This window comes from Drosophila montana, unplaced genomic scaffold, assembly GCF_035044405.1.
Source record: "Drosophila montana isolate Dmon_TW-CO22-7 unplaced genomic scaffold, ASM3504440v1 contig_2781_1, whole genome shotgun sequence".
In the NCBI taxonomy this organism is placed as follows: Eukaryota; Metazoa; Arthropoda; class Insecta; order Diptera; family Drosophilidae; genus Drosophila; species Drosophila montana.
Window position 1 is genome coordinate 285,450 of NW_026997652.1, and position 22,930 is coordinate 308,379.

The 22,930-nt window shown below is 39.6% G+C and overlaps 2 protein-coding genes across 2 annotated transcripts in view; one reads left to right on the top strand and one right to left on the bottom strand.

The window, feature by feature from the left end:
* hwt (heavyweight) overlaps positions 1-22,930 on the top strand; it is a 78,774-nt gene that overhangs the window by 21,076 nt on the left and 34,768 nt on the right. The window lies entirely within an intron of this gene.
* Positions 979-2,963, bottom strand: Cpr11B (Cuticular protein 11B). Its single transcript, XM_064684486.1, has 3 exons — positions 2,653-2,963; positions 1,363-1,563; positions 979-1,276 (listed from the first exon to the last, which is right to left on the bottom strand). The coding sequence occupies exons 1-3, from the start codon at positions 2,961-2,963 to the stop codon at positions 1,138-1,140; spliced, it is 651 nt and encodes a 216-aa protein (XP_064540556.1). The 3' UTR covers positions 979-1,137.

A 22,930-nucleotide genomic window follows, 5' to 3' on the forward strand; every position in this document is an offset into this window, starting at 1 on the left:
AAAGTTGAGTGCGACAACTTTTTAGCTTGTTTTGATTTCAGGCAGAGCAGGGCGAGGGGCGTGGGGCGTGGGGCTTGGGGCGGATGGTTGTTTGCCAATTTTGTGGATTTTTGGTGTTTGCTTCAACTGCTTAACTGCATATTAATCAGCTTTACTTTTGCCAGCCTCTGAAACTTTGCCAAACTCTGGGATATAAGAACACCAAAGGGGCGTGGCTAGACAATGTGTTTTTGGTCTCTGTGCAGCTGACACAAAGTTTGCACAACAACAACAAAAAAAAAGCACTGTTAAATGTGGAGAGGCTGAGCTGAAATATACTGGCTAAATCCGGGCAAAGGTAGGAAAGGTAAATGAGGTAGAATTTCCAAAGGATTCTCGTGATATATTGAAAAATAGTAAAAATATATGTGTGGCATCTCCGATAACATTCGTACTATATATTCGATTAGGCACTAAGGCTTATAATCTTGAGCGCGACGTCGAGCTGAGGCGATCTAGCCATGTTAGTCTGTGCTTCGCTTTTGTTAAACATACGTAGCTCGAGATTTTGTTTGGTTCATTGTCAGCCCAACCAAATTTTCATAAAATCGATAAATATCGATGCTGAGACAGGGGTTTTTAAGGCATTTTATCGATAAATATCGCTTTTGAGGTTTAATTTTTCAGCATAGCTCGAGGATTATACACAAAGAGATAGATACACAAAACTTTCTATGTAGGATATGTTCATATATTATAAGTATTTCAGTTTTTGAAAATCTGTCAAAATTGAACAAATTGCATTCTTACAGCTCGAGCTTTGCGCTCTGAAAGTGTCTTAAAGATCGGACTTTAAAGACCGAAGTTAATCAAGAATGCATTTGCATTTCTCAGTCCAGCTTATCGTTGGATTTGGGGCAATTCCCAGTTGGACACATTCGGCACTTTTTAGTTGGATTTTATTTATATATTCATATCAATCACAAAAACGCACAAAAATTATCGAAAATTTCTAACATATTTTATTGGCTTGCAAAAACAAAAATACAACTTTTTATAGAGTACAAAAAAAATATAACTAATCTGTGTGCTGCCAAGGATGTACATTCGTGTGTGTGTGTGCGCTGAGTGCTCAGATTGTGTGTCCAATTGGGGGTTCTAGTAGTGTCTGCGCTGGCGGTAGCCGGGTGGCAGATAGCGGGACGAAGGCGCTTGCACATTGCCAGCGGAGCCATGGTAGGCGCCGCCATGATAACCGCCAGCCGAGCCGCCGGCTCCGCTGCGCTGCTGATGATGCCTGCAAGAAATAGGAGAAGCAGAAAATAGGGGGAAAGAAAGATCGTATAATCGGGTATTTCGAATGGTGAAGCAATCGTCACTTACTCGGCGGGCAGCGATGGTGAGGTGGGCAGGTGTGCGCCCTCGGCATGGAAACCGTCCTTGTCGGCCTTGTAATTGACCGTATACTGTTGGCCATCGTCGCCCGTGTAGGAGTAGGAGCCGCGCACGCCGAGGGAACCGTGTGGCCAGCCGCCCTTGAATTCGCCCGTCTCATCGCGATGGATGCCGTTGCCCGTATCAAAGCTGCAAAGATTGGTTTAAAGAAGAACTCTTCAATTGTTTCATGATTATCCACTTTCTTAATCAGCTGAGGCGTTGCTCTATTAATGTCAGTCTATTCCCTTGAAATTGCAGTAGATTTCAAACAGATCATCATATCACATGGTTAAGTATTATAAAATACTGGGAAAGGTGTTGGTTGAAAAAATTGTTAAGTTGGTTTAGGTGTAGTTGGAGCTCTTCTCTAATAGTTAAAGTCCTTTTTTGACTTTCAGTGAGAAATACTGGGAACAGCGATTGCTAGACATTGTATTAGCATAAGCCATACTGGGAGCAAAGATAACTGGGAATATGGCATAAAATGAGCGCTCGCTGAGTCTCTACGAACAGCTGGGGCTGTTCATTAGAAACAGTTATATAGCTGGGAACAGTTCAATAAATAGACATTGGTAATATTGGTATAGCTAGGAATAGTTTATCAGTAAAATCGAAAGAATTTATTATTTGTTATATTAAGGAAACTAAAGTAGATCCAAATTTGTAAATCGATCTCAGAAATCGAAAGGTTAGACATAGAACGAACACTGCAACAAAATACTGAGAACAGAATCAATCACCGGGAACTATTAAGTAATAGTTATGAAGCAAACACTGTAACAAGGAGACTGAGAACAGATGAAACAATTGAAACAATCGTTTTGCTGGGAACAGTTAAGGAAAATAAAGAAGTATTTATTAACCTGAATAGATCTAAGGAATCAGAAAGTGCTGAAGTTATAGAATAAACACTCCACCAAAGATACTGAGAACAAATGAACAGAGGTTTTGCTGAGAACAGTTAAGGAAAGTAAAGATGTTGTGATAATCGTAGATAGATGTCAGGAATCGGAACAGTGCAACAAAACGCCTGAGAAGAGATGTTTCGTTGTGTTTTACTGGGAACAGTCAAGGAAACTAAAGGTGTAGAAGGTATAGAGGCTTTGCTGAGAACAGTTAAGGAAGTAATTATAAATGTCGATACATCTGAGGAATCGGAAGGTATAGAACAAAACGCATGAGAACAGATTACACTGGGAACAATTTGCACATTAAAGACGAGATCTTTCGAATTACCCAAAGTTATAATTGCCGCTGGCATCGCTCTGATAATCGCTGCGCACAATCGGTATCTGCGCCTGACGCTGTCCACCATGTCCGCCATGTCCGCCAGCTCCAGCGAAGCCATCCACTCCCACGCCCACGCCGACTCCTCCAGCGCCTCCGCCTCCGACTCGGCCATGGGAGTGGCCGCTAACGCCGTGATAGTGCAGCTGGCTGGCCTGCGGTGCCGGATATTGATTGGCGGGCAAATAGCGTTGCGGCGGGCGACCAGCTGCGGCGCTGGCCAGAAACGCGCAGGCAACAAGGACAATGGGCTGCAACATCTTGTGGCACTTGCAACACGCACTCGAAAACTTCACTCAACACAAAAAAAACAAAAATAAACACGAAGCACAAGAACAAAAAAATTGATGTCGCAGCACTGTTTATATATATATATATATATATATATTTGTATCCTTGCAGCTTTGTATCTTTGTATCTTGTTAGCTATGTATCTTTGTATCTTTTGGATGCTATTCTCTCGACTGAAACGCTTGAGCGCCGACTGCTTGCGGTTTCGCTGCGGCGCTTTGCTTTTTATAGTCTCGCTCAGCGCTCAAACATTTTTTTTTTAATTGTTTTTTGTTCAACAGACTTCTGCTAGCTGCTGCTGCTGCTGCTTCTTCTTCGTTCTTTAAAGACTGTTTTTTGCTGCCCGCTTGCCGTGTCTTTCAATTAGCCAAAACGCTGTCGAGGCGGCTGCTACATGCACCAAAACACTTTGCAATTTTTCATTTTTTCATTTTTTTGCTGTTGCTCAAATTTGATTTTAGTTGCGGTTTAATCTCTTTTTTTTATTTGCCTCCCTCTTTTAATTAATGCCAAAATTTGAGCTTGGGCCTGGCCCCACAGATAGCTGGGCTTGTGTTTTTGTGTGGGCGTAGCAGCTATTTGTTGGCGGAGAGGGGGGGAAGGATTGCTGTGAGGGGGGGGGGGGGGTACTTGGTCAAAATACGCGACGGCTTAACTAATTATAGCATCGCGCAGCAGCAGCCATCATTAGTAAAACACACACACACACACCTTTGAAAGGTTTTGGAGTAGGTATTTTTTTGAAGCTTTTTGGAGTTCCGGCTCGCCTCGCGCTTTCGAGTGGCTCGAACAATAACAAAAAGTGCCCTCACTCGAGGGCCATTACAATACGGCAACCAAAAGACGGAGCTCAAAGTGCCGCCGGAGCCGTGCGACGTAAACAACTTGAGACGATCAGCAACAACAACAGCAACAACAACAGCAACAACAACAACAAGAACAACAACAACAAGAACAACAACAACAACTACTACAACACCAACTCCCTAAACGGTAGCTTCAACACTTCTTCAGCCGCTTTAAATTAATTTATTTTTTATTTTTTCTTGAATTTTTGTCTTAACCATAAGTTGAATTTCCAACAAATATCTTTAATAGCTTCTTGCTTAGGGCTTACAAACGGCTTTACGGCTTTACACACGCATTTCGATTCAATTTCTTGGCTCTGAGCACATAATTTTCGGAATTCTTCTTTGTGCCGCATTCGTAAACGTTTTGCGCTCAGCTGAAGTTTTTCTTATTCTCTTTCAATTAATCTAAGGTCTTAGTCTTTAGAAATAGCTCATAATACTTATATATATTTTTTATAATTAAACAACTTATTCTGATATTATTATCTGGAGTTGCTTTTATATCACTTTTTAAGCATTGCGACCGTTTTTGTAACCTCTTCTTCTACACATAATTAATCAATTCGTATGTTTTTCATTCACTTTTGATGTGAATTGAATTGTTGCACTCACTTGCTCAAGTTTTCTTAGAGTTCTGGATATGTTTTTCATGTTCTCTTTTGCATTATTATTCGTAAACGTTCTAATTGCTGAATCATGAAGCATTGCGTCAATTTTATAAGCGCGTTTTCTACACATAATTATTCAATTCGTCAATTTTTCAAGTACTTTTGATGTGTTGTTTAATATTTTTAAAAAGCTCTAAGCTTTCGAGTTTCTCTGGCATTGTCATTCGTAAACGTTTTCTTTGCTGAAGCATGAAGCATTGCAGTAATTTGTTAGCCTCTTGTTCTACACATAATTTGTGCAGAATCTTCTTTTATGTTTTTAAGTGTCAAACTGTGTTTTTCAATTCTCTCTTGCACTGTCATTCGTAAACGTTGTAAGAAGGCTTAAAGACGTTTATCTGAGCATTAGATGGAACAATTGTGAAATAAATTTGATTAAGGCATGAAGTAACAAAAAATAAGCTAGCTATAGCCTTATAGTATCTGAAGCTATCCACGAACAAGTAAATGTAAGCCTATATATATATATTTTTAATACGGCGCAAAATGTTTTTTTCTATCTGTCTGTTCATCATTTCATATTCAAATTAAACTTTTTAAACAAAAAACTTCAATTATGAAATACATTTAACAGTCATAATCTTCAATCGAAAAGCTCGTTAACGAATTGTTTAACAATTTCTCGTATGCCCCAGTCAAAATTAGCGCATTCGAAAGAATTTTGCGCAATCATGTTCGAGCGAATTGCAGGGGCGACAGGTTCTCAAGCTTCGGATTTTCCAAAAGCAGCGAAAAACGAAACCAGAAATAGAACTCTGCCCCAAAAGATGCCGCCCCGCTCTCCCGCTCAGGCCGCTCGCGAACAATGGAATAGTTAAGAATAATGCGCGCATATCCGCAATTATTAATATAATGACAGCAGATATGTTGTTGTTGTTGTTGTTGTTATTAAAAATAGCCGTCGATAAACGAAACGCAACTTCATTAATTTATAATAATTAATGATGATGATCAACTAATCAAATAAAAGCGTGAAAAGTGAAGTTCGCCCCAGCTCGCGCTTTGCTTCAACAATAAATTATTAACATCATTCGTATTATTATCATCATCATCAGCATTATGCTCATGATTATGATCATTGTCGTCATCATTACTATCGACATTTGGGTGAATGTCTGCGGCGCCCCCAGTTCATCTTGGAACGCGTGCCGAGCTTTTGTTCGCCCTCTTCTTCTTGTTTCTTACCTCAAATAACTCGCATTATCAATCTTTATTTCTGTCCATCGGATCATTAAAATATTTTTGCTTACTTGTATGCCATGTATTTCTTAGTTTTATACTCTCAATCCAAGTGTAAGTAAATATATATATATTCCTGATTCTTTAAATTGACGAGCTCTTTAGATCTGCCGTCATGTCCGTCTGTTCATCTTGGTAACTACAAAAGCTAGTCGGGAGTGCTCGAATAAGAGATACCTTAAACCTACTTCTACCAACACCAAATACAGCTCACCCAAGGGGGGAGGGTTGGCGTTAGCTAAGTATACATTGAACGATTCGTGTTCTGTTTATGCTATTCTAGAAGCTACATGTGAACTGTGGTACTTCTAGGCATTAAAAGCTTTGCTCAAAAAACGGGATTTCGATATAGATTTTAATCGATTGTTATCGATTGTCCGCAACAAACTCGTACTGCGCGGGCACTAGGTCGACTCGATTAGAGATGAGATGCCGGAGATGCTTCTTTTCTTTGTTTCCCATTTTACGCATCTTTAATGGGTTCGGGGTATCCAAAAGTCCTTTCAGTCTTCCTTCGATATCCTTCCCCATTTTCATAATAACGATAAATATCGATCTCTAGAAATGTTATTTCTTTTTAACATAACTCGAGGATTATTCAAGCTAATTCCATCTAGTTTAGTTTAGTTTAGTTTTGTAACTGTTTCACATCATTTTTAGGATAATTAAGAAGTAATAATGTGAGAAATGATGATCTATTCATCGGATTGATATTCCGCATAGTTATGTGAATTTGAATACACTTACAACGGGTGTTTAAATTTTAAATGAAATGTGATCCGATCTATGTCTCTATGTTCCATGTGAATAGGACTCGAACTGAGGCTGTCTCAATTAAACTTGGTACAGCTGCTTCCTTTAGCTCAAAGTGGATCCTTTTTTTGGTATATATAGATAAAGAATATTCTACTTTTTGTTTAGCTGGTCCCATTTCATCTTAAACTGAAAATAAAACTCTATCCTTGCATTTTGGCATATGCACATTTTTGATTGTCATATTTATGCCCTTGAAATTGCCTAAAGATCGAACCATAAGCACCGAAGTTAATCAGGAATGCATTATCTCCTATATCTTATGTCTATTGTTTGCTTATCTTTTACCATCTCTGACAATGGCTACTTTTTGCGTTTGACTGTGGCACAAAGTAAATAAGAAGAAGGAGAACTGAACTATTCACCGACAAGCCCCGCAATGCCCCACCCCGCCCCGCCCGCCCTTCGCACTGGACCTGTTGTGGGCTTTGTTGCATTTGAACTTCGCGCTTCGGTGGCGCCCCAAAATGCATGCTGCACCGTTAGCTGGTAGCGACAGCCGCTTCTCCCTCTCTTGCTCTAATGGCGCATCATTAAGTTTCATTACGAGCTAACCGACGCCGTGTCGAGGGGATCGCGACCTGCCTTTGCGATACTTTTATAATTTATGCAGCAGAAGTTTATCTCTTCGCGTTTTTGTTGGCGGATGTAATGCCAGCCGCAAATGAACTTGTAATTTACAATGAATTTGACACTGACAGCTGGCAGCTGGCAGCTGGCAGCTGCTAAACGGTACTCAGTATGCTTCGTGCACACACTTTTGGCATTGACTGTAACAAAAAACAAACAACAACAAAAAACTGAAGCAAACTGAAAGAAAAGTTGTGCAACTTTTGCCAAAAGCCGCTTAAGTCCAGTTGTGCAACATTCCGGATTATAACTTCTATTAATTACCCAACTGAGGCTTTTCGGGATTTATTCTATTTTATTTTCTAGCATTATTCCTTCACACTCATATTCAACAATTAACTCCTATCCAAAGATAAATTTAAACATGCAAATTTAATTTAATTTCTAATTCAAAATATTCATAAATGAGTCAAATCAATTTCATGACCCTTTTGCTTGGGTCTTGAACCGAGCCGGAGATAACTTTTTTTGGGCTCATAAATATCGTTATCATCATATCATAAAATATCTATAGATACTTTCAGTTTCCGTTCCTAAAACTGACTTTCACGGAGTTGCCAGACTGGGCAAAGTTTTCAAAAGTTGCCAGAGGACTTACTCTTTAGCTCTCTGTGAAAGAGACATGTAAGAATTCTCTAGTCGGGAGTGCCCGACTAGGGTATACCCTGAACATTCTTCTACCAACACTTAATGCAGCTGGTGTTAAAGAGGGGGGGGGGGGGGGGCCTGCGGTTGCTGTAAGATGAAAGACACTTGATCTGTATATTGTATTCTAGAAGCTTCATGTCAAATTTGGTGACTCTCACAATTAAAGCTAAAAGATTTGCTCAAAAAACAGGATTTAAATAACGACTCCTGCATCCAGCTTGCTTGGAAACGGTGCAAGTTGTCTATTAATCGAATAGTTGTCTAATTTTTATGAAACCACAAGCACATTTCCAACACTTTTTATAGAGTACGCTCAGCTAATGAATGGGATTTAGCTGAAGATAAGTATTGTCGAGCTAAAGCAACTCAAGCAAATTGAGAAGTTTATATTTTTTAAGCCTTAAGCTAGGTTCATTTTTCAAGAAGATAAAATGATTAGTAAATAAATTCTCGTCTGCTTTTTATTCCTCTTTACAACACTGGCCACAAATACAATTACCGATTGGCAACTCACGTAACTGCACCAACTTCTGTTTACTTGAGATACATTTTCACTATTGCAACACTTGTTTTTTTTTTTTTTTTCATTTTGAGGTAGTTAAGTGGCTTAGCTTTGGCTTTGCTTAGGAAATTGTATGAAATCTGATTAGTTGGGAGTTAAACGAACTTGCAAAACAGGACGCGAGTTGCTCAACTTGCTCCGCTGGCTGCTAACATGGCCATAGCTGATTGCTCAGCTAGCTTGCTATACCCTGTAATGTTCTAGATTGTAAAGCTGGCTTCTTTGTTGTGAAAAAGCGTGCTGCCAGCTATCTATGTGAACGCAGAGATTACGTGAGCTGCAATCTACGACTTCTACAATATTTAATTTCCTCTTCTTGTTCGTGCGACGGTGCTTCTTCTTTCCCTTGCCACAGGCTATGTTCCTGATTAACTCGATCCTTATAGTCCGATCTTTATGAAACTTTCAGTGCTTCACGAATTTGTTCCATTTTAGGGATAATGGTGGGGAGGTATACAAAAACTGAATAATTCTAAATATTTATGTACTTCACTAGAATCTATACAAGAACTTTGGTCTATCTATTTCTTATGATCTTTGAGTTATGCCTCAAAATCGATATACTTATCGATTTTTTTCTTTAACCAGGAGAAGATATCGGTAAAAATGATTAATTTAATCTGCAAAAATCGAGAATATATATTAACTTCTTTTAGTTTACACGAATCTCTATTAATACTTATCAACATTTTTACAACACTGGCAATCCCTTATGCAATATCTGCATGTTGTAAAAATTATAATCAAACTCAGTGCTTGCTTGACTCTGGTTTTGCTCTCTTTTGCAGGGTAACTAACTAGTCGGTATTGCTTGCGATTTTTCCATAAGTTTATTTTGTGATTTCTTTTGCGTTTTATTATTCGATTGCAACACGAGGACCACGCCCCCAAGCTAAGCGCATTGGGCTGTGGCTAATTGAATCATGAGATGCTCCAAAGAAATTGTAGAAATGTTTATACCCATCAAATGTGTGTAATCGCTGCAAGGGAAGGCAGGGACGTGGCCCAGGAGGGGGGGGGGGGAAGGTTGCAAACAAACATTTGCCTAGGCAGCTGCAGCTGTTATTGTTGTCGATGCCAATGCACTGATAAGAAAAGGCAAAAGAAATGATATCGGGGCAGAGAGAGTGAGAGAGAGTTGAGGGGGGGGTATATAAATTGTAAGAACAACAGGCAACAGCTGTACACCCCCTCTCCCCTCCGTAACCACTCTCCATCAACAACGGAGGAAATATGTTAAAAGCACGTTGTGGAAGTTGGTTGCCGTCGTCCTTGTCCTTGTCAGCGACTGTTATCGCGCGTCCTGTGCTCGTTATTTCCTCTTATGATTTCCCTTTGAACTTTATGTCGCTTGTTCGAGCCAAAAATGTCAAATTCAGCTATTTGTTTAATTGAAAAGAGAACAAAACAAGAAATGAAAACACGCCAGAAGCACCTAATACACTTAGAACATCCTCTTAGTCCTGTTGCTTACAAGAGATTTTATATAAGAGAGATGTCTTGAGGAAACAAAGAAGTTCTCCGGACAATAGAACCCATTGAGCTATATAACATGTATTATATATTAGTTTGCATTCGTAAGATTTGCTCAATGTGTTGGAATTCACAAATATCAAATTTAATTGGAATATAGGTAAAAATACATAAGTTTCTCGAAAGTTTCTCTAGCTTTAGAATGGAATTTGATTAATTTTTGGAAGAACAGGAATAGGCATTCAAAAAGTTAAATGTTTTCAAGGTGTATAGAGTTTAGGAGAAGCCACATACCAAATAAGGCGAATCTAGCAGTAATAAACCTCGATATTTAAAATTAAATCGATATTTATCGAGGCAACTGATAGCAGAAAAAACATGATGAACTTTTTCTGCGTTTCATATAGAAGAATATACTTATAATTAAAAATGAAAAAACATAACATAGTAAAAATATATTTTGAGAGATAAGCACAGAGCTTTAGTTTTGATCGATTATTCCTATGGCAGCTATATGATATAGGGCTGCGATCCATCAGATATGTACTGCTTGCAAGAGAAAGCCGCGACTCTAATTTGCATGGAATCAAGAAGCTGCTGATACTGAACAAGAATATATATAGTTTATAGGACCTTCTATACCTACTTCTGCATATTCCATAAGAATGAAACTGTAAAGAAAACTCGCAGCAGAAAAAATGCTGCGTGCTTTTCCGGGACTTTTTCTTCTTTCCTTTCTTTCAGACTTTTAATTTTTTTTTTCTGCTGCCCCCAACCCTGGCCCCTCCGCCCCTCCGGCCCCCCTCCCCGGTCCAAGATGCGTGCCAGCGCATCAAATTGTTATGTGCCATTAATTTAAATGAGAGACATCTCCGCCCCATCGATACGAGGCGCGGGCGGGGGTAAGTTGGGTGGGTTTGGATGTGTATATGCAAGTGCTTTGTGCTTGAGAGAATCTGGTAAACGAGTACCCGATAATCGCACACTCACTTCTATTTGTACTCACATGTATGCGATTCGTATGGAAATGCATTCAGTTCCCCAGCTGCTGGCGGGAATTAAATGTTGTTTCTAACTGGGAACTGGATTTACATTTCTGGGAAAGTGTTCAAGTGAACAACAATTCCCATTCAACTTGAATGCCATTCCGAGTGGCTGAAAGTCTTAAGACCTTCATTTTCCATTTCATTTGGTTGCATTGATAGGCTATTAGTTCACCATATTCTTTCCATGATTATTCCATTGAGCAGTCTATCAAATAGCTTTTATTGCAGAACAAGTGAGGATAGGCTAATTCCCTTTATTTTAGTTAATGTCCTTGGCCATAAGGATAGATCATTTGCCATTATGCCTTCAATTGAATCTCTTTCGATTCAAGCTATTATTTCTCTCTTGTAGAGGGTATTGTAATTATGTCATAAAATGTGCAACGCTTAGAAGGAGACATCTCCGCAACCATAATGTATATACATATATTCTAGATCAGCATCAACAGCCGATTTAATATAGCCATGTTCGCATGTACTTCTGTCTGTTTCTCTGCCAACTAGTCTCTCAGTTTTAAAGCTAGAGTCTCGACCGGATCCGACTATAATATCATAAAGCTAGCATAGGAACGATCGGTCAAAAAGTAGCTTCTTGTATGGACAACCTCTATGATTATCAAGATATCTGGATCGAACCCAACATTTACATATCCAAACTATGCTGCTTACATATGAGCTGAATCTTAAAAAGATCGCACCAAGATATTATATAGTTATACAGGAAGATTTTCCAAGATTTGTTCATCAAACTCAGCATTTGCGAGCTGCATTATTCTCACATATCAGCAAAAGCGCAAGGAAAATGTTTCAAGGGTATGTTAGTAATCTCTAGAAAATTATATCAATATTAAGCTCTGGAATTAATAACCCGGCGTTGCTCGTTACAAAATAATAAAGTTTAATTGCTTATAGTTGCTATTTTTCTTCGTGAATGATGACAAATATGTTAAATTAAAACCTAAATTTGATCATTTATTCTGATTTTGAGCCGGCAACCTTACTTTTGCTGGACCGACGCGCAAACACCTAGTGAAAGCTCCAGATCTGAGTGTGTTTTTGTCAGTTTTGAAATGCTAGAGCGAATTAAATTTGAGTTCTAATCAAAAGAACCTTAAAGTAGCGTCTAACCAGCGACTTTTCTAAGTTTCCAGCTCAAGTTCAAGCTCAAGCTTAATGCTGATATTATTGTAAATAAAAGAATCAACTACAAGTAGTTAAACAGAACGTTTGTTTGGCTTTCTTCGAGGAACTTCAATCCCTTCAATCTCGCTCTCAGCAACAGTTTTTGCTAACGGCCTTGCCAGACATTTGCAGTTTTAACTTGTTGAGAATTGCAACGCAAGTGAAAAAATCGGCAGAGCTAGCAAATGGTGAGCTCCACTCTTTTGTTCGCCTGACTTTCTCTGCTTTGCCACGATTTCTTCCAATCTTTTTGGAATGGATGTTGCATGAATTTGGTCTTCAATTTAGCTAAGCGAAATTTTTTTCTTCTTTTTTTTTTCGGTTCCCTCAACAAATCTGATTTACTGGTGTTTTATTTGTTTTCTTCTCTTCAAATCTATTACATCCCTTGCTCGAGCTGTTCTGCGTGTGTGTGTGTGTGTGTTTTGTCTTAAAGCTGTCAGATCGTTTATCTGTTTGGGCCACATTCAACGACTAATTCCCACAGCTTCGGTCCTGCGCCCCCCCTCCATGGCCCGACAAAAGTCAGGCCTGGGCAACAATAACAATTTGTTGTTAATGCACTTTTTTGTTTGCCCAGCGCTGGGCTTAATCCTCGGCGAGAGAGAGAGCACACAGCATACACTCCATGCCTGGACCTTCTAGCCTCCCCCCCTTTTCAACCCCTCCTCGGCACGTATCGTATCCCATTCGTGGAGCTAAACTACTCATTAAGGCAACTACTTTTTGCTGTGGCGATTCGCTCAGATAGTCGTCGTCTATATGCCCAGCGCTATGTTTGATTAAGCAATTCCAGTCGGAAATTAAATGGACACGCAAACAAACTGCAAAGCTCCTGGGGCAGCCAGCCATTGGGGGGTGGGGCAGGAGGGCATGCTGGGGGGTAGGGGAGGGCAGGTCACGAAAAAAAGGGTCATCTGCTGCCCGAGAGTCTGGGAGTCTGTGGACGACTCTATCAAACTTAACTGAGCAGCGCTCAAGTGAGAAGATTAAATCGCCATAAATATTAACTACAGTTGCTTCCGCAGGGAGAGGAGAGGTGGGGGGAGGGGGGCGGGGGAGTGGTGGTTGGGGGTGGCATTACCCAAAGGGGGCGAGCATCTGTGCGCTAGGTAAGACAATTTGAAAACGCTTGCCTTGATTTAGCACCGGAAGGCACGCACATCACGTGCCCGACTTTGTCAGCCGGTAGCCAGAATTACGACCCAAAGCCACCCAAAGAGTACGCCCCCCCCCCCCCCTCCTCCCCCCTCGTCCCACCCACACCACCGAACAGTTTTTGGGGGCAAGTGTACAAATCAAATGATTTATTGCGCCTTGGTCAGTACAGAATTGGAGCATGCTAAAAATAATTGAAATGTACAGGTAACACTCGCAACAACGAAACTCCTACATTTGCCTTTGTTCTCTTTTTTTTTACATCTTACTTGTAACTTTTATCCAGCTGCTAATTGGCATACGTGCGTGGGGGGCAGCAAGCACTGGCTTAAGAACTTGCCGCATAATTGAGTTATCGAGAATGTCTGCGACAACTCTGGATATGTATGCGCCGCAACCCTATGCACCTGCCTTCCGGCCAATTGACCAAAAATGCGTTCGCATCTGTGTTTTGCAATAAATGGCCAAGAACCGTTTTGCTTTAGCCAAATGAACTGCTCGAAATGGCCAAAAAACCTGAAGACCCCCCAAACCCCTCCCCCTCAAAAAGTACAGGTTGCAGTGCCTGAAGAGCAGATACCCTTCAAAGAGTTAAATATTTGGAATCTGACACTCGAGAACCTTCTGAGCAAATTTGCTGTGTCTAGTTTTGATAATCTACGACATTTTCTTGAGATATCTTGCTTGTAAATCGATATATATATCGATATTATATTATTCTTTTTGTAAATCGATATATATATATATCGATACCATAATATTATCTTGTTTGTAAATCGATATATATATATCAATACTTTAATATTATCTTGTTTGTGAATCGATAGAAAGGGGTTAATTACTGCACGCGAACTACGAGAATATATATATTTTTAGAGATATGTTTCAAATTCTTGATTTTTAAATCGATATTTATCAATACTTAAAAAAATGTGTGTAGTATTTTTTTAGAAAATGGTTACTTTTACTGCATTCGAAGTACGTCAATATTCAAATCTCTGCTTCTGCAGTCTTACCTACCAAATCATGTATTTAACCGACTCAGCTTGATGAATGCTTATGTTGTATGGGGTCGACATTCCATATGCCTACATTCTATATACCATTTTGCCCATTTTTAATGGGCACAGGGTATATAGAAACCGCAGGGCCGGCATAACAGATAACCCAACGGCCAGCATCCATCCATTCTCATCGCCAATCGTCGGCGTCATTCTCCAGCTCATTCGACTGCTCATTCTCATTCACATTCTCATTCTCGTCATTATCGCTGTAGAAGTCGCTTTCGCATTCGCGTTCGCATTCGCATCCATTCAAAAATCAACCCCATTTTGTGTTAGTTAATTGCCAATATTACACAAGTGGCAGTCCAAAGCCAAAGCGCAGAAAAGCGTGCTACGCTCTTCCATTCGCTCGCTCTCAATATGCGTTGCGCTCTCTCTGTTTTGACAGCAACACAGTGCGTGTGTAAAGTTAGCGCACGCTATGAAAAGCTGTGCTAAGGCCTGAATTAGGCATATAAAAGTAAATAGACTTTCTTATTATATATAATACATTTTGTATGTTCTATGGCACGTAGGAATTAAAATACAAGAAAATATAAAATTAACTATACCATATTCTATACATATACTTAATTAGCTCATGTAAAAGTCTCAATAATTGACTTTTTGGATACGATTTCAAAGGAAAATAATTTTTGAATTCGTATATTAAGCACATATATAGATATACATATATATATATATATATATATATATAGATGAACAAATTAATTATTTCGAGCTTTTCATACTCTTCATAGTGTTCCTTTTATTAATCATCTTATCATTTTTTCATTCTTTTATAATTATTTATTTTGTATTATTTATTATTTTATTTTAGAGCTGTTGCATAACTGCTGACAGCGCCTGTATGCGGCTGTCACAACGCGATGTTGCCACCGTGCGCAGGCGCTAAAGTCAGGCCGGCAACGCCGCATTGCCAAGCAGGGTTGTGTTTCTGTTGTTGTTGTTGTTGTTGTCGGTATTGTGGGTGCCGCGAGTTCGTCGCACGTGTCGTGCTGCTTTGGGGGTTGCGACTGCCGATGCAGAGAGCGGCAGAGCTGAGGAGCTAAGGAGCTAAGGAGCCTGCAGCTGGGAGCTGCTGCTGCTGCTGCTTCTGCTGCTGCTGCGGAGCTTACATGGCAACCGCGTGTCAGGTCCGTAGCTCAGTTCAGCAGCAGCCTTTGCAGTGTACGCAACGCCAACGCAAAGCGCGCGTCGTTGTTGTCGCCGAAGTCGTCGCCGGCCATTTAAACAGAACAACGACAAAAAGACGACAGAACAATAATAACAGTACCAACAGCAACAACAACAACAACAATAAAAATAACAATATAAAAACACAAACAGTAAGCAGCGATAACGGCACTTGAGAAACAGCAGCTAAAAGCATAGCGCGCGAAAAATCAAAGCCAGTTTAACGGAACTCAAGAAGTGACGTGAAAATTAAAAACAACATTTTTACAGTTTACAGTTTAGTTGTTGCTGTTCTTGCTACGCAGATTTATATTTGCAAAAATTTTTTTGTTTTTGTTGTGGTTGGACGATAAATTGCAAGTGTTAAGCAACACCAGAATATTTATATATCAATTTTGCCGTGTTGTTTTTGTTTTTGGCTAAATAACACACAACACACACACACGCACACATATCAAACGGAAAGTGGGCTAAAGAACAACAAGAAGAGGTGAGTTTGCATGACAAAAGCTAACTGCTATAGCGCGCACATAAACAGTTGAATTTATTAATATACTTTGATTATAAGTAATTGTGCAATTGGTGTATAAACAAATGCGTGCCAAATGTGTGTGTGTGTGTGACTAATTTGTGCATATTATGGCGCAAAAGCAGCTATAAAAACAAACTCACACAAAAACGCACACACAAACACAAATAAACAAACTAAGTAGCAGCAGCAGCGGCAGCGGCAGCAGCCGCGTCGCTGTCAGCGTCAACAGCAACGTCGTAACATTGCGAAATTGATTTTTCATAGCGGCAGCTCTCGCGTACAACTCTCTCGCTCTCTGCGTGCTGAGCGCTCTCTCTTCCTCTCCATTGGGAGAGCGCGCTGCCAAACTGTCTGGCAGGCGCGTCGTCAACCTGTCACAATAGCAACAACAACAACAACAATAACAACAGCGGCGCCCGTTGTTGTTGTTCTTGTTACAACTAATCAAAGCGACGCGTTTTGCTCAGCGACTTTTGGCGCTGTCGCTGCCAACGTCGCTGCCAGCTGCGTGCTTTGCGTGCTGGCTGCCTGCCTGCTTTCGTCATGACCTTCATGACTCATCGTTTCGCCTTGCCTTGGCGCTGGCTGTGCGAGCGAGACGGGGCGCGCTCGCTGTCGCTCCGGTGCTTGCCGCATGGCCCGCCTTTTTGGAGCTCTGCTGCGATGCGTTGCCTGCTGCCCGCTGTCCTTTTGCTATGCTTTTTTTTTTGTGTTATTTGTGTTTTTTTTTTTGCGCATTTAATTAAATAAATTGTCCTTACATTTAGCCGCCTGCCATTGTTAATGTGCTTCGGCTTTGTGTTTGGTTTTTTGTTTTTTGTTGCATAAATTGGAGCGCGGCTAATTTATAGTTGGCCATTTTGTTCATTAATTTCGGCCACATTTGCCACTTCTTGGCCAGCCGCCCTTCCGCCCTGCCCAAACAGGCCGCACCTGTGTGTTCGGCCAAAGGAAAAACTGTTGTAACGCTTTTCCGAACAGCGAAACATTTGGCCACTTGGCCAAGTTATCTGAGGTTAGTTGTGGCTCTTGGCCAGGAAAACAGGCATTGGCAGCTAATTAAATCTCATTTAATACATAAGGGGAGTGCCTTTTCGACCACAATACGATTATCTGCTCTATAAGTGTGTGTGTACAGCAAATATAAGCCCAGCTGAGCTAACTATATCATAGCATACTTATGCGGGCGCGCAGCAAACATGCCCATCATAATAACTGTGCTTAAGACGCAGGCAGTTCTTAAAGGCAATATTGTGTCTATGTTAAGAAGAAGACCAGCCCAAAGAGCTGCTCGTTATGAGAGATTTTACTGTACATAAAACATTAAGAGCAAACAAATCCATAGCATACTTATGAGGGTTAAGGAAATATTATTGAAGAATTATAATTTATAATATAATAATTGTAATATACTTAAAAAGTATAATAATATATAATTATAAGTCTATAAGCAGGCTCAAAAAAATGCATAGAAATTTAAATTTATATGATAAGAAGTCAAGTTTAAGTTCACGTACCCAAGGTAATTTCTTTAAAACGTCTGACACGATAATTTCTCTTTGCCCTGGGCAGATTTTCGTCATAAGGTAAATATCTCTTATTCACCTTATGGAACGTAATTGGGGGTTGACTTATCGGGTAATGTCTTACCTCATGATCAAGTATAACCTGTATAATTGTCGCTCGGCGCTTTTAAGTTTTAATACGAATAACGAAGAAGTTATAATTATATTTGCTAATACCCTCAATTCATTGAAAATGGATAAAAATGGGTATAATGAATTTGTACAAATGTATGTAACAGTCAGACAGAGGCATCTCCGATCCCATCAAGAATATATATAATCTTCGTAAGGACGAAGAGCTGAGCTGATTTAGACATGTCCGTCTGTCAATCTGTAAGAATAGCTATTTATTTATTTTTAAATGTAGAACTTTGTTTCTTAGCATATTTTCACATTTGGGTGACTTCATTGTTCCCTGATAGTTGCATAAGGATTGGATCATAGGCACCAGGGTTACTAGAGAACATATTGATTTCTTAACCATAGCTCGAGGAATATAAGAGTTAGTTAAACCAAACTTGGTATGTGGGCTCTTATATAGTATTTAAAGTTTGAAAATAGTCAACTTTATGAATACTCCTATCCCATTCCATGGAATTAATTGTAATTAAATCACTTCTAAAGGTAGATCTTTGTGCTTTGCTATATTTGCTCATTTGGGTGCATTAATTGTTCCCTGAAAGTTGCATAGGGATTGGATTATAAACGCCTGGGTTACTAGGGAACATATTTCACATAGGGTGGTAAGAAGAAGCACAGGCGCTGTGGGGCTTGCCTTAGGGTATCTCTTAGGCCTGTATTTGCAGCTACCGCATTTGTAGCTTATTCTCTTTATGGAACTTCTAGCATTCGTTTTTGCCTCATTTATTATTAGCTATCTTTTTTTTTTTTTTTGCTTTTCCCCCATTTTGCAATTTCCTCGAAACGAGCTAAAAACTGAAGCGCTTAATGCTAAATTGTGATGCCATTTCTATTTTGAATACAATCTAAAGTTTTCGTTTCTCCCCCTTTCCCCACTCGACCCCCCTCCTCCCCTCTCCACCATCTCTTTCGCGCTGTGCAAAACCTATTTTTAACTGTGCAATTTTATTATTTTACCATTATCATTTTTTCTTTTACAGTTTAATTCCAGTTTATTTTCGTATATATTTCGTGCTCTATTTGCGGTGAGCGGGAAAATTTGCATTTGCGTGGAAAATTTCCGTTAGATTTGTTGAGTTTTGTGTGGGCAAGTTTTAAGCCTTTTTAATGAAGCGCATTTCTAATGAGAGCCAAAAGCTCACTTTCTGCCCGTATCGAGGACAAAGTTAATGAAAGAGAAAGGGGTCGGGCAGGGTTTTGAAACTGTGGAAAATGCAAATGAAAAGCGCTCAAAAAAAAAAAAGACAAACCAAACTTTTTGGCCAAAGCGGCGGTTCAGGGTACGGGGGCGTGGCGTTGCCTGCATACGACGTAATAAGAACGTGTATCAAGTGCTTGCCAAAAGGGGCGGAGCACAGCCCAGCCCCAAACAAGCGAAACCCTAGGCGAAATACCGAGTCAATAGAGTTGACAAGACTAAAATGTAATCAAAGGGCAGCCAAGTTCGCTCTCTCTCTCTGTGTGTGTGTGTGTGTGTGTGTGTGAGTAAACGTAATATTAACAAATGGCTGGCCATCAATTTGCAGCTTATTTAATGTCGCTACAATTGGGCAAAAAACGAAAAAAAAAATAAAAAAGGGACTGGTAGCTGGGCGGACATTTTACTTATTGCCAGCACTGTCAAATTATATAAGCAGACAACAGCCTTTCAAGAGTGCAAAATCACACACAACACACGCGTCCAAAATATCAAATAAAAAAGGCAATGAAAACGACGGAAAATATGCCAACGACTTAATACCCTAATATGACAGCGCTGTGAAAGACAACACAGCAGCAGAGAGGTAATGTTAATGTTAATGTTAAGGTAAATGTAAAAATGTTAAGAGATTGCCTGAAAAAGTTCGCCTAGGAACTATTTATCGATACATAAGAAAGAGTTCCTGCTGACTAACTATCTAAATGGAGACTGAAACGGAGCAACGTCGATATTTTTGTAGCTGGGAAGCTAAAAAAAAAATTAAAAGCTGTTTATCTGCGCGTGGAACCAGCAAAAGGCTAGTCATCGGTTCAAATTCTGCAGCTATTTTCAATTGTAATAAGGATAAATATAAGGATATGATATATACGATTTGTATGAATTCTTTCCAAATAAAAAACTAATTTTGTGACCGATAAATCCAATAGGGGATAAGTCATACGATGTAAATGAGATTTTGTGAAACTGAATTGAGTTTCGTCTGGAAGCAGGCTGATGCAACAGTAAAGCTGCAGCTGTTATCGTTAACTAACTGTTAAGTAGTGTGCGTTAACTACGAAAAGAGTGTTGCGCAATTAGAGAAGGTCGTGGAGCTAGACTGCAGCGAAGAGACGAATAAAGCAGATCTTAATAAACTTTGCGGGCACGAATTACTTTTCAATTCTAGCGGCTACGACAACATTTGTACAATCCGACCCAGAGAGAGAGAGAGAGAGAGAGAGAGAGAGAGGGCAAATGTCAATCGGACCACTCCGATCAAGAATATCTATATATGTATATTTACTGCGTCGCAAAACTTTTGAAGCATTTCGAATGCCCCAAAAGTAAGGGTATGAAGAAAAGAAAAGGAACTGAATATAATCACAATACGCTGCGAAGTAAACATGAATAATAAATTATGATGGCTGGAGCGAGATGCTGCTGTGTGTTATTGTGTGTGACAACTTGCAAGTCGGTGTGTCATGAGCTGATTTTCTACAATTTTTCAGTACCTTTTTGGCCGTTTATCGTTTACCGGGGAGGCGGTTGCTGACGTTGGACGGGGGCTCCAACATTTTCCGGTAGACGTCTGCGAAATGAGATAAAAAACATTTAGGCCTGACAATGGCATTGTTGTAACGTCATGCTGTGTGTGTGCGCAAAATGCCTTGGCTAAAAAGGCAAAATCACAAGCCGCTTAGAGCCCGAGCAGGGACAGGCACAGTTTTCTTTTTTCTGCTTCTCTTTTCTTTTCATTTCGAACGCTGCCCAACACTGGCCAGCAACACGCTCTCAGCGCTGTTGTCGCTATTGTTGTTGCCGTTATCGTCATCTGGTGGTTGGTCGCCCTGCTTTCCACAGACAGTCGCATTTTTGCGCTAATGATTAATGGCTGTCATCCTGTCATCCTGTCGTCCTGTCGTCCTGTGCTCCTGCATTTTGCTCCTGTTTGCGTGCACAGTGGTGCGCCTAATGCAGTTCGATTTTTTCGATAAAATCTTTGATTTTAAATTCAGAGCGACATTTTTTTTGGGGTTCCACTAAGTTTCAGGCTGGGATCTTAATACAGCAGGACTAGGAACTTAATTTCTAGGCTTAAACTTACAAAAGGTTTTAATACTTAAAATATGAATATATACAAATTTATATAATTACGTATTTTTATTATACAATTTTCTTCCATTTATTGTTTATGAGTTTAATGATAATCATTTTATTTTATATATATTTTTCAAAATTTGACTGACTGAGTCTGGACGAAAAGGAAAATGTTTTTGACTTTGACTGATTTCTTTAACAAAAGAGTATTTTAGGGACCGGCTGAATGTGCTGAGCTCCATAATTAATATCATACCAAATAACGATTTACTTTTGGTGCCATTTTCGCGCACATTCGCACCACTGTGCGTCGTGCCGTTGTCCCCTTAAGTTTCTAAGCGCCTTCGGGCGCAAAGCCGCTCAAAAACTTTTTTATTTTATTTATTTTCTGGATAGCCGGGCTCCACATCCTGTTGCCAGTCGCTTTTGTTGCAGCTGTTGCAAATCTCAGACGTTGTCGTCCCACAGCAGTGTTGATAAATGCACTTAAAGCACCCGCTTATCGCCTGCCATTACCAAAGCCCATTCACTTGGAATGAAATCTTGAGCATTTCAATATGTTGTCCGCATGCAAATGCGATTGGCAGGCCTCGTGCTGGGTCATTCATTACGTTCATTAGCAAAAGGATTTTGCTGACAGCCAGACCCAGACCCAAGCCCATAAAAGCAAATTAAAATTGACAAACTTCACGTCGCACAACACTAGTACGTTATAAGTAGTGCTGCAAAGTGAAGTTAATAAATCTATATCAAAGTATATACAGTATAGCACATTGTGGGCACGAAATTGGGTGAGGGGAGGAGGGCAACAGGATTTGGGGGAAAGGCTGAAGCGAGCGCGTTCTATAAAAAGCCAAGCCAAATGAGAATGGTTTCGTTTATTTTTTTGGGCATAACGTTTACGGAATTTTTATAATGTTTGCTTTTCCTTGCTGCGCTCAGCTTTTCCATTTCCATTTCCTTTTTCTAGTTTTTTTTTTTAGGAGCTGATGACGACAACAAATTCCGAACAGGTTTTGAGGCAAGCAAAGGTCAATAGATTGATTGGAAGTTGACTTTATGTCACGTTTTTCACGTGTGATAAATAGTGTTGGTTAACAAAATTTGATGATTAAGTGTTAAAAAAGGCGCGTGAGTTTTATTGCTGTGAAAGTGGGTGTATATTTGATAAAGATGAGTCGCAGACGTAGAAAAGTTTGTCTAAAAGTGGAGAAGTATATGCTAAGTAGAAGATTCTCTAAAAGCTGTTAGCTTGAGCGAGCCCCATATTAAAGTTAGTTTAAGTATATATATATGTAAAGCTTGATTTAGCTATGAAGAAAGCATATTTTGGCTACACATTTGTTAAGGATAGAAACAACTAATTTTTGCTTCAAATCAAATATTTCCCAACCCCATTCAAAATGGTTATGAAGTGTGTAAAGGTTTTGTTGATATCTAGGCAATAGGTAATAGGCGTTTTTTTCTTCTTCTCGATCAAGAGGAATTCAAATCATAAACGTTGAAATTAAACAAATCTTTATACATAAGCTCTTCTATAACATGCGCATAACGAACTTGTTGCATTTCTCGATAACTGCTCCCATTTTCATATTATCGATAAATTTCGATTTAGAAAAATGTTGGTTTTTTTTATATGTACAAATATAATTTTTTGTATAACACACGCAGAACGAGCATATACTCGATATACACTAATAATATTCGATAACTGCTTCCATGTGCAAATTATCGATAAATATCGATATTGAGAATTGCTTTTTCAAGCGTAACTCAAATTGTCATGCAGTTTTTTGTTTTGTATATGCACATATAAAATGTTTCAGCTTTTGGCTATTTAGCGGGAAACCTAAAAAATGAAAACTACTTTTTAAAAGCAGATGCTTGCGCTTTGGCTTTTTCACACAGTTG